We start from the raw sequence: 13,057 nt of genomic DNA, 5'->3' as shown, positions 1-13,057 counted from the left end.
AATCAAGGGCAAGGTGGCTTTCTAGTGACAAAACCCACTGCCTGAGAAAATGGCAGATGCATGGCCCAGAGTTAGGAAAGAAACAAGTACTGAAATGGAAATGGCTGACATGAGATCAAAGCTCAGAGCCCAGAGCAGAAGCCAAGCTAACAGACCCAGAGGGCACATGCCTTCTCTGCCCTGCTCCTCCCTGACTTCTCACGAGCTTATGCGTATGCCCCATGACACTACACCACACATTTAGGGTACATGATTCCCCAAGAAGAAGTCAAAGAGATACTTGAAGCCAGCAATAAGTGTAAGAGAACTTCAAAACTGCCAGAATGAAAAACTTTGACCACCAAAAGTTTCTTGATTTGAAGTGTACTCGGTGTCATAATTTCTAAGAGCAACAATAAAAAGCACAACTACAACACACACACACGTCTTTTGACAAGCCAACTCTAACCTTGCTGGCACCGTGGGGAAAGAAATCACTAATCAGGAGCTGCTGTGCTGTTTGACTTTCCTCCAAAGGCAGGGGACTGCAAGATGTCCACCATCACTGCCAGTGGGTTCAGCTACTCAGTTTGATGTACTCTGAGAACAGTTAAACATCTGTTTACATAACCTGCAGAAGTCTCAAGGTTAGCCTTCTTGTTCTAGCCCCAAAATTTCTGGATTAAAAATTATTTTATTTTTATTTTTGTTGTTAATGTTGTTTTACTCTGCAGAGCAATGGCTGACATGATCGTATGTTCAGAGTCCCTTTACAAAATTCTTTCTCTTAACTTGATTCATAACATTATTAAGATACTTTCAGACTTTCCCTCAACTCCGTCAAGGAGAAGGGTAGTGAGTATGTGTATTGGGGCAAGAGGGAGAGAAGCAAAGAAAGAAGCACAAGAGAAAGTGAGATTTCCATAAACTTAAAACCAATTTACAGAAAGGCATCTGATGTATTTTCTGAATAAGGCCTTGATCAGGGTAACCAATCCTCTTTGTAGCACATTCTATACTGCCCATAAATAAAGGAGTCTCTTTAAATTAACATTTCCAGTATTAATGAACAGTCCAGAAATCCTCATTTCAAGCGCTCGATGAGTCCCTGTGTGAGTCCAAGGTGCAGAAGCTGTGTTCGGGAGAGGTTTGCCAGGTTAGGGAAGGCCGCAAGCAGCTTCTCCCATGCCAGTTCCAGCAGGCTAGGTACCACCAGCCAGATCTTAAACAATGACCCAGTCCGTTTGTTTTCGTGGATGTTCACCACTCCTCCATGAATGTACATGCAACCGGCCTGTGAACAGATGGCAATCAAAAGAGGACAAATTCAAAGGGGAGAGAGAAACAGGTTCTTAAGCTAAGGACTCAGCAAAAAGATGCACAGCAGGTTGAATTGAGATGAGGTGCAACTAAACATTTCTCAATGATCCCATCAGCGTACAGAGATTAAAAAGGGTTTAAACAACAATGAGTTACTAAAGGGAAAATTTTTTATTTTTTTTACTTCACCAAACACTAAGACTAAATGAAGTATCTGTTGTGCCAAATACTGACAACACAAAGATGGAAATAAAGTCCTTTGCCTTCAAGAAACTAGTGGAATCTCCGATAATATGGCATCCTGGGGGTAAAACTGTCCTGGCCTCCGGGAAGAAGCTTTGCTATCACTAGCAGAGCCTGAGTGCTACATGCAGCAATTCTCTGACATCTGCGCTGCCCTTTCATTTTTATTTTTATTTTTTTTAAATATTTATTTATTTATTTATTTATTTGTTTATACAAGCACTGGGTACAGTCAGAAGCGCAGGAGGGTGAGAGAATTCACCAGAGCCAGAGCGGGGAGCAGAGCAGGCAGAAGGACCGAAGTACACTGCTGAGGGGAGCAGCGGGCGGCAGGAGAGGTCTGCGCGCCACGTGGGACCCTCTCCGGTGGCCGGGGAGCAGCCAGGGATCGAACCGGCGCTGCAGAGGCTGCGGGCAGCTTCGCAACCCAGCGCTCAACCACTGCGCCACCGAGGAGGCCCTGCGCTGCCCTTTTAAACTTGTCTACAAGAGTTTCTTTCCCCTTTTCTCAGAGCAAGGGTTAGCTTTGAAAGGAAGTTTTAAAAACACATTCTTAATCCAAAGTTTGCTATTACAGAATCTTTTTTTCTTGCTAACCTCCCAAACAACATCTTCAATATCAGATGCAGTCGTGGACAGAAAGATATGAAAATAAAAACTTACTGGTGTCACAGCCGCACAGTGGAAATAAACAGGCTCTGGCATGGTAGCTGGGAGCTTCACCCACTGGAAAGTCTGTAGATTCAGCTTCCAGATATCCCCAAGGATCACTTCTCCATTATAGCCCCCACAAATAAACACATCTATCAAGAAAAGAGAGCACCAAGGTCACACAAGGGAAAAGAGTCACAGCTACCGCACAATATCAGCGGATTGCGGGGCCAGCTCAGTGGGTCCCCCTAAGCCACAGAGGACAAGAGCGGGTGGTGCCCCATGCTGCCGTCTCATCCCTTGGTTTGTTTAGAATCTTTGCTAGATCCCAAGAGGCAAGTCTCTCTGGAGGCTTCATGTCTAGATTCTCAAATTTAAACAGCAACAGATGCCACGCATATATGGAAAGTGAGTAATAAGGAGGTCTGGGGAAAGTGAACAAATAGGAGATGTGGGGGAACAAACAGGGGTGCACAAGCTCTAAAGGGGGAGATGGAAGTGCAGCTCCCACTAATGGACACCATGCAGACTGAACAGCAGCAACTACCAGGTTTTCCAATAGTTCAAGAGAAGCTGGAAATCTGGATTTTGAAAAAAGTGACACATTTTCATTTTTAAGTGTTAGCCACTAATTCAAAAAATTTCCACACACATATGAGCCAAACAAAATACAAATCTGCAGACCTCCAGCTTGCGAAACTTTTAAATAATGTCCTGGAAAGGGTGGATATTTATCTGCCCATAGAGACAAATATCTCCTATGTCCATTTAACCTGAAGAGAAACATGCCCTGCAATACTCAGTTTGGGATTATAAGAGGCTCTTCACCTTTCTTCAACCAAAAAGATGGCAGACTGAAGACTCAGTTCTTAATGAGGGGAACAAAATGACCCCCAAATCAAAGGGTGTGTTTGCTTGTTTTTGTAAATTAAATTTGTTGTAACTAATTAGACAATTTGTAATCAAGGCTTTGTGTCCCTCCAATAAAATGGCCAGAACTAAGATTTCCATGTGTTGGTACCTGGTCTCAAAAGCATCAACTGAATAGACGTCTTAATTCAAGTCTAGATCAAACTTAAGCCAAAACTTACCTAAACTACAAAATACACTGAAAGTTTTAAAAACATTCTTAATCCGAAGTTTGCTATTACAGAATCTTTTTTTCTTGCTAACATCTTTAACAACATCTTCATAATAGATACAGTCGTGGACAGAAAGATATGAAAATAAAAACTAGGGGGGCTAGGGTTCAAGTACAGTTCCATTCTCAATTGAGGGAAACCAACACAATGCCATTACCCGTAAGTTTTAGGCAAAAAAGCAGAAACATAAGACCCTCGTGCTAGTCATGGCAGCACATTCTACTTAAATCTGAACTAAGCTGCAGAAAGGATACAGCATATCAAACTCATTTACATACACCTTCCTCCCAGGAAAAACTGAAGGTGGTATATCAAACTATAAAATAAGCTGTAAATTAAGAGACAGATTATCCAGAGGAGTCATTCATCGCAGTAAAGCAGCTGTACCTGCTTTCTTAAGTCATACAATGCCTTTGTTGTAATATGAACAAAGATTGAGTTAAGAGTTCTATTTGGCATCAGACAGGGAACAGAATAAACTTTATGAAATAATACTCTGATGGAGTTACTACAGTTTTAATACACTGTCCACCATGGTCTGTATTGTATGACATCGGCTGAGGACGGGGCTGAAAGATTAAGCTTATTTATTGACAATCTTTGAGTTCTCTCGTGACTGAAGGAACCCAAACACCATACTGGTGTGCTTTGGGAAAACTGCTGAAACAGGTGTAACTTCAAAGATTTCCTTTCAAGCTTATATGACAAGAAATAGACTCTTCCCTAAGTTATGCCTCACCTAAAAAGCCATCATTAAGAAATAAGACTCTTTCAGCATGCACACTTACAAAAATGGAACAAGAACAATATTGAGAATCCTTACCATTTTTAATTTGAACACAACTGTGGCATCTTCGGGCTGCAGGAAAACCTGCCGAACACACAAACGTGGAAATTCCATCATTCACAGAAAGACCAGGGATAACGTTAGCATGACATGGTGAAAGACATAGTAAGAGGAATCCCATCAAGACAGTCCCTTTGTTGCATTAAATAAACATTAATTAGTCTTTCTAATCCCATTTCATACCAAAATAAAGTCATAAGTCTCCCAATAATTGTACAATGTTAAGGTGACAGGAAAACCAAATGGGATGGTGGGGGGCAGCGGTCACCAAGCCCTCTGACCCACAAAGAGACATGAGAATCCTGATTAAGGGCCTATTCTTACCCCACGCATATTTCCCTGCTTCCACAGAATTCAACACCTCCAACAAAAGTGCTCAATTGCTGATGAAGAATAGTAACTGCACTAGGTATACAAGAGCAGTTATCATTTACTTATAAAATTTAATAAAATTACTTTTTCCCTTCTAAAACAAGGGAAAGTAGAAAATACATTTAAAGATAAATGAATATTTTAAATTTACCTATTTTTTCATGGGGTTTTGTTGCGATTTCCTCCCAGGCATTCGTTTCAAGGTTGTATGCATGGATCTTAAAAAAAAAAAAAAAAAAAAAACACACACACACCAAGAATCTTAGCATGCCTGAAAACTGAATTTTTAACAATAGCCTTATCCAACATATTTTTTTGGCTGAAAAGACTTCTTTTCCCTGATCCTTCCTAATCCTCATACAAGGCAAAAAATTAAATAAAGCAGTTCAAAAAGTTGTATATTTGTAACTTCCCCATTTCCTGCAATTGAACATGTATCAGTTTTATAATAGAAGAGAAGCGAGTGTGATAAGTGAATGCAGGAATGCAGTTTTGACAAAACTTAAAAAACACCATTAACAATCCAACGCAGACCAGGAGCTCTGCAGCCTCAACTAGAATTCCCATGACATGTGGGTTTAGAAATGGCACAGGGATGGATAAATAAAAGCCCTTCAGAGCTCAGCTTTCTAAAGTTAATGACATGTAGCCCTAAACATGCCTGTTCTTTTAGATACACGGCACTGACGATAAGAGGGACGTGACATTCTGAGAATCCTGGTTCCAATTCTAATTAGTTGCTCCATTCAAGCTATTGTATCTTCTTACTAGTCACTTTCCTCACCTAGCTTACACAGCAGATAGTATCCACAAAGTAGTTTCAGTGCATGGTAAGTGCAACTGGAAAGCATACTGGGGTGCCAAATTTGGCTTTATATTATAAAGAGTTAACTCAAACAAAGATGTTGATGAAAAACCTGCTCAAAAATTAAATAATCTGAGTAACAGAATTATCTTGCTTGGTATGAAATATGCCCCTCTCTAGCCTTCTCTCTCTCTCTTTGAAATATACCTTGTTCAAGGAATACGCTGTCCAGGAAGTACCACCTCCCAAGATGTAAATCCTCTGCCCATCATGTGCGATTTCATGTCTGTATCTGAAAATATACAATGAAATCCACTTACAATTAATTGAAAAATGATCTACTTAAGACTGAGTTGCAAGGCTTTTTATTACACCATTATAATAAATTACTATTGGTTAAACTATTATAGAAAATATATGAAATGGGTTAGTATGCAACCAGTAAGAATATAGGCCTAGAGGATGATTAATATATTGAGAATTAACTGGAAAGAAAAAGAACAAACCAGCTATGTATGAGCAGATAAGACTATAGCCCCTCCCCCCATTTAGAGATACAATTATACATAGACAGGACTACAAAGATACATCTAAAAGGTTAACCACGGTTACCTCTGGGTTTATATTTTATATTTTCATTTTGCTTATTTGTATTTTCTACAATTTTTTCGGTGATAACTTTGTATAAGAGTGGAAATTATTAGTCTTAAAAAGTTATCTGCCTACATTGAATTAGAAGCCCTAGACTAAGGGCTTTCAAATTAAGATACTTCTTTAACAGATACAAAGATATCAGAAAAATTATGCTACATCGAACTGTGAATATAATGTGAAACACCTACCAGAACTTTTATCCAAGCAGTCTAGCTAGAGGCTGAAACAATTTATAATATGTCCATAAAATGATTCAAAGGCAACCATGTGAAAATGCTTTGAAAACTTAATCTATTTCCTCCTTTCCCTGAAGGCCCTGGTGCTGATAAAATAAATTACATCAAAATTATTCCAGTAACAGTCCATCACCCAAGTCCTCTCCTGGTAGTTCTGTAGTAATCAGCCCACTAACATCCCACAAGAAAGATAAATTCTTCTTGAGCACCGACACACCCTTTTGCTTAACAGCAACAAAGAGATATTAGATTAGTCTAACCAGAGTAAATAAAAACTATTTTACTTTTAATTTTTAAAACTGGATGTGAAAAAATCTCTTTAAGCCTTTCAGTGAGCTTAATTCTAAGATGAGGGGGAAAAGTGACGGTTTAAGACTGCTGCTAGAAGGTAACTCAGAGAGAAAAACACATGATGTTTGAATATTTAACCAGAGCACTTAAAATGTACGCCCTCCCTTACCCCTTCCTTTCTTCTTTCCTACCTCCCTTCCCTCCAATTGACATCACTGAGTACCACTACGGGCATGGCACTATGCCCTGTCATGGAAATCTATCTTTGAGCAAACAAGCCAAAGAATACTAATATATGCAAGTTAAGAAGGAAAATCAAAAACTAAAAAGTAATGTTTTGCCTATAATATGAAATTTAATTACAATTGCTATTATTGGTTCCCCTTCAAAGTGTTATCATCTTACTAATGCAGAAAAACTTAACTACAATAGGGACATGAAAAGCATTCCATTATGGTTCAGAAAATTCTCTGATCAGGAGACCCTTCTTTAATCTGAACTGAGATCTAACAGCCAGTTTGCTATTCTGATCAGGCCAACAGGTTTTCTTCAAACCCTATTGCCAACATTCTGAAAAACGTTAAATCTTAGCAAGAAAGAATAAATATGCTTTAATCCTAGAAACTTACCTCTCTTCTGGTAGATCACAGGAAAGGTTGTTTGGTTTCAGTTGTGTCCACTCTCTGGTATTGAGATCTAACTTGTGCAGATCTGTGCTGTAAATATAGCCAGTTGTTCCTCCAAAGACATAAAGGGAGCCATTGATGATCGCCATGGCCTGAAGAGTGAGGAAAGAGGAAAAACACTTGCTCATTGACACCTTGTTAAAGACTGTAATCTTACTAGATACCCAAAACCAGGTTTCCTGAAATTCTCTTGTACTTTTCAACCTTCTAAAATAGATTACTTATAGAAAAGGAAGCCTTTCCTCGACTGGAAAGCAAGTTCTACCTAGAAAGGCCTACAGGCTCCAAGTCAACCAAAGAATTTGTAGATCATGAGCATTTCCATTGAAAGTTACTTCTGGTTTTAAGTAGTCTGAAGAAAAAGGTTCTTATGAAGAAGGAACAGATATGAAAATAGGTTACCAGAATCCCTTAAGAAGTCTAGTCTAGAATTGGCAGTCCTGAAAACTGGGCATTTTCCACCAGACTCTTCTTCCATGTGTAATCAGCTATTGTTATGGTCATCAGTTGGAATTTAAATGCCCCCTGGGGTCGGGTACTGAGTTAGCTGGTCTGTGAGAGTGTCAGTCTCTACATGTAGCTCAGCAGCCTTTCAGAATTATTGAGATTTAATGCCAGCTAGTTAAGAAGCCAAAGCGTGGTTGTTTTAAGACAAGCCCATTTCTCTCAAAGGGTCTTTGATGTATGGTGGTTTGCTCTCTATTGGTTCTAATTTTTTGAACCTAAAGTTTTAAGCACTGAAACCCAACTGAAAATTAATTTCTACATTTTCTGTGTCTTACTTCAGGCCCGTACGAAAGTCTCTTAGCCATCTAAAACTCTGTTACTTAGGTCAGAAAGCTCTTCAAAGAATCAGATCACTCCAAAAATGACAGGAACCAGGAAATATGTAGTCCACTCTCTGGAGGTGGGAGTGGGGGGAGAGTGTGGTCTGACATTTAAAGAAACTTCCTTACAGGTTTAGATCATGATCCTAAATTGGATTAGAAACAAAGATGAGGGGAGAAAAAGGAAGGGAAAAAGCAAGAAACTAGATTTCTAAATTGAAATTTTACATCGGAACTGAAAAATCAAATACTAACCACAGCAAATTGATTCTCCATTAAAAAAAAAAATGATAGTAATAAGTATTCTGACATCCCCTAGAAAAAATTTGAACAAATACATCCACCATGACCGGCCACAGATTGGTACCTGTCCATATATACGACTGGGTTTCTTCCCCCGACAGCTGAGTAAAGCCCATCTCTTATACTTCACATTACAGACATGGACGTCATTGCCGTTGCTCTCACCAAATGGGATGCCCGTACCTCCAAACACTAGTAGGTTGTTTCCATGAAGCACAACTGGGGAAGGAGAAGCACAAATTCCATTTACCTACTGGCTACCTGCAGTGTGTTCCTATGTAAACCTAAAACAGCTGAAAAACGACAAAATGTCTGCTTTAGTGTGCTCAGGAAATAGTTCAAACCAATGACAGCTAATTATACAAAGTTTTGCAAGAAAAGGTATAATTCACATTATATGAACTATACATCACACAGTTCATTGTTAGGTATGTGAGATGTTGTCAAGGTATTTGTGGAATTCATGAAATACTATGTATAACAATACTGAATGGGATGAACTACAGGACACCCCTACCACTTAAGACAGGTCAAGCATGCAGGAAAGCTGAGGAAAATGAAGTATCACCTTTGCCTTAGCAAAGAACAGTGAAACTGAGGATGAAGGGATAAAAGGATCATTTTGTTTTTGTCAGAGGAATGATCTCTACATTTCAAATTATGATTTCTGTCATCTTAATCCTCTACCAGATAAAAGGAAATGCCAATAGGCTAGAAGTTGGTGTTCTCTTTATCTCTTCAGTTCCTGCCAACACACGCACGCACACGCGTACACACACACACACAAAGAGAGAGAGAGAGAGAGAGAGAGAGAGAGAGAGGCATGCATGAGCTTTCTATCTCTCTCAAAACAGTGCTACTGTATTATTTGAAAGGCATTTTTTAACAATTCTTCAATTGATACAATTAACTCCAGGAAAAGTTTTTTAATCTCTCTAAATTAATCTTCACAACCGTGAGATAGGAACTATTACCATCTTGTCTGTTTTACAGATGATGAAACAAAAGTGGAAAGTGGTTTAAATAACTTGTTGAAGATTTCCTGGAAAGAACCTTGCAAAACTAGAATTCAGTCCCAGTTAGTGTTAGTTTCTTAGTCATTAGCCTGAGGGCCTATCCAAAGCCTTAGCTTTCTTGTTTGTACAGTGCCAAGAATGCCAGTACCTGCATCACAGGAAAGTCATGAGGATTAAACAGATACTATGTGTGAACTGGCATCTGCTCAACAGCTATTATCATCATTATAAACCCCATTTGTTGATCTACTACATTTTGCCTAGTCTGTATATACAGTACCTTATACTGAACCCTCTGAGGTATTATTAATTCCATTTATCTGGCAAGTAAATGGTATAAAGCTATATTTAAACTCAGGACTATCCAACCCCCAAGTGACTCTCAATCACTGTGCTAGATTACTACCATAGTAAAAAGTGTATCCATTAACAGGGTTTAATCATACTATAGTACTACAGTCACGCACTGTGTAATGACGTATGGTCAGTGATGGAACGTATACACAATGGCGGTGGTCCCCAACAGAACGTAGGTGTGCAGCAGGCAATGCCATCAGATTTGTGGAAGTGCACTCCATGATGTTCTCTGAGTGAAACTGCCTAAGATCACATTTCTCAGACCTGTCCCTATTGTTAAGCAATACAGGACTATATTAAAAATTACTAACAAAAAAACATGACATTGAACCTGACCTATCAAACGTTTCATAAAGTCAGAAGTTCAGAACTGCCTTCACTCACGTGACATAGATGCCAGTTCCCGGGGCATGTAGCCATCTGTGCCCATCTGATGCCATACTCCTGTAGCAAAATGATACCTCCAAAGCTCCCTGAAGAGGGGGTAGTCTTCATTATCTGGCCCTCCAGATTCATCATAATCTGGGTTATAACCTCCAAAGACATACAGATTGGTATTATCTGCCACACAACGATGTCCACTTCGTGCTGGTGGAGGTCTGTGGCCTAGGAGAGAAGAGGACAGTTTTCCATAGATGGCCTAGTAGGTTAAAAGCACAAAAAAAATTTGGTAACAATCATTTTAGCCTTAAAAGGGGATAAGGGAAGATTTATAAGACAGATGTCACTTTTATTTGCTTAGGTTATTTAAGATTTTTAGGAGCTAGTTTCTATTTCTAGTTCATAGGATTACTTTCAGATTTTGATAGCTATAAAGAGATTTTCTCAAAGGTGGCAAATAGCATTAAAAACTCAAGAAATGGCTGGTAATTTGGAATTTGCAAGAAAAGGAGCAGGAGGGGTTTAATAAGCCAAAAGCTAAAAGGACAAATTTTCTTAGAGGAGGAAAAAACACAGGCCAACTAAATTAAACTGAAAATATTAACTACATAAATATAATCACAAATGTGAATGAGTCACGTATAAATAAAAATACACATACATAAAACCTATGGTTTCTTCACAGTATATAATTATATACTTAAAAAGAAAACTGGATTTCAAAGAGTTATAGTAAAATTTAGAATTTAAATACCACTCCAGACATTATGGCAGTTAACAAAGAATATCCTTATATTATCTCAAAGAGTATCTTTCATACTCTTAAGAGCTTTATTAAGAAAAGCTAATTCCACAATTTATACTTGAAAGCTTTCTAAAGTTTAAATTACATCAATTAGTTCACTAATAGTATTTCAGGATTATTTTAGAGTAAAAAGACTATATTATTTTGATTATCCTTGCATATTTTTTTTTACACCAGAACAAACCCTTATAATGCTACAGAACCAAAGATGCTTAAACATATATTGGATGGAATAAGAAGCTACTATAGTTGTCTGTTCCCCTAAGGACTTATCTACTTTCATGAGTTAGGAATAGATACTAGTATGTTATTTAATATTTAAAAAATGCTGGGTGCCTAATAAACGTGTTAAACAAATAAACATTTATTACCTACCTAACATAGGCTTTATATATATTTATCCTTCCTAATCAAAATCCCACTTTCTAAGGGTATCCTTTAAACAAGTACTGAAAAGCAATCACATAGATCTAGAGTAACTAAAAAACAGGGAATAACTGAATCATTCCAAGTCCAACTTGTCAGTCCTGTTCGAGAGCTTTTCATGGTTCCTTACTGCTCAAGTATGAAGTCCTCAAGCCAGCAATTTAGTCTTTTATGACATGGCCTGTTACGGTTTCTCATACCCTGCTGGCTTAAGTTTGTATCTGGCTGGAAAGCCAAGTGCTTCTCTTAAGACTTGGCCTGGCCTACCTACCCTTGAACGCCTAGTTTTATAAGTGCCTCCAAGTCTAGCCCATGTAGTTCTGCCTCATCAATAAAGACCTGGAGCCCTTAGAGTTCAGTACCATACTACTCAAATATTAGGATATGCATATTAATGAAATCATTACACTGTAACTATGTAAATACATGAATATTCGGCAAACTATCAGTTAGAAAACTTACTATTAGGCTGTGTTTACCTCAAGTGAAGAACTCAATCTCTCTCTCCAGGAGTCTTGAAATACACAAAGCATGGTGTAAAAGAGTGAGCATGGGCTCTGAGAAATATCAAGATTTGAATCTGACCTTCCTTATCTATATAAGGGAATATCATTACTGTAAGTCACAGACTTAACTATACTTGTTTATTATGTTCAGATGCTTAGTGGTACATGTAAAAAATCCTTCCAGTATGTGAGATATTTGAGGAAAGAGGTATATATATTTGTATTCACCAAGATTAAAGCACAAAGAAAACATCAAACAAATTTACAAATTCCATTTTTTCTCTACTCATTTCATCAACATTTGCTTTTCTTCTCCAAATAGATTATAAGCTCCTCGAGGCAAAGATCATATATAACAATTACCCTGTATCACCTATAATACCTAAAGCAGTTGGAAATCTGGTATTGGCAGTTTTGTTTATTTTAACTTCAGGTCAAAGGAAACGGTGGCAAGAATGATAAAAACTGTACAGCTCTCAGTGGACTTTGGTATTATTATGCTTAAGAGAGATATGATTTCAAGTACAGGGGTTGCATTATGCAATGGCCTTCTCAAAACAAAAGTGCTTCTAAGATTAGCAAGACAAATTAAAAACATGACAGAGTGGCATGGCCAATAGACAAGAATGCTATGAATCTCTATACTGTCATTGCTTTATTTTCTAGAGCCAACAGATAATTTTTAAAACTACTTTTGGGCAAATATTAAAAGAAGTATAGTATATTCTAGGATTGTCTCTAACTGGCTATACAGCAGAGAATATAGTCCATAAATTTATTGCCAAACATTTTTTTGTGACAAATATAGCTCACACATGTGTTGAAGGTTGAAGAATCAGGGAAAATGGTTTTATATTTATCCACTATTTCATTCATCACTGGATAACTGCTATCTACCAGGTACTGTGCTAGGTGGTGGGAATACAATGGTAACACCATTACTATCTCTGTCCTCCGGAGCTTATAAATCTAGTCCTGCTTTGTCCAATGCAGTAGTTACTAGCCACAGACTACTGAACACTTGAAATGAGGCTGGTCCAACTTGGGATATGTTTTAAATGTAAAATACTCATTGGATTTCAAAGACTTAATATCAAAAAATGAATGTAAAAAATTACTCATTTTTATATTGGACATGTGTTGAAATAATCTTTTTTACATCTTGGGCTCAGTAAAAATATTAAAATTAATGTCAGCTATCTTACCTTTA

The 13,057-nt window shown here is 38.0% G+C and overlaps 1 protein-coding gene across 2 annotated transcripts in view; it reads right to left on the bottom strand.

Moving 5' to 3' along the window:
- Positions 1–1,063: 1,063 nt before the first annotated feature.
- KLHDC10 (kelch domain containing 10) overlaps positions 1,064–13,057 on the bottom strand; it is a gene marked incomplete at both ends in the record, with an annotated part of 44,235 nt that continues 32,241 nt past the window's right edge. For both annotated transcript variants that reach the window (XM_084230953.1, XM_084230954.1), the window contains 8 exons: positions 1,064–1,273; positions 2,206–2,345; positions 4,159–4,206; positions 4,706–4,772; positions 5,567–5,651; positions 7,170–7,318; positions 8,421–8,575; positions 10,114–10,335. In XM_084230953.1, the coding sequence (XP_084087079.1) occupies positions 1,064–1,273; positions 2,206–2,345; positions 4,159–4,206; positions 4,706–4,772; positions 5,567–5,651; positions 7,170–7,318; positions 8,421–8,575; positions 10,114–10,335 (1,076 nt within the window). The remainder of the gene's footprint in view (positions 1,274–2,205; positions 2,346–4,158; positions 4,207–4,705; positions 4,773–5,566; positions 5,652–7,169; positions 7,319–8,420; positions 8,576–10,113; positions 10,336–13,057) is intronic.

This window comes from Talpa europaea, assembly GCF_964194135.1.
Source record: "Talpa europaea genome assembly, chromosome: 3".
Lineage (NCBI taxonomy): Eukaryota > Metazoa > Chordata > Mammalia > Eulipotyphla > Talpidae > Talpa > Talpa europaea.
The sequence above is the reverse complement of the archived record's forward strand: the minus strand, read 5'-3'. Positions and strand labels throughout refer to the sequence as shown.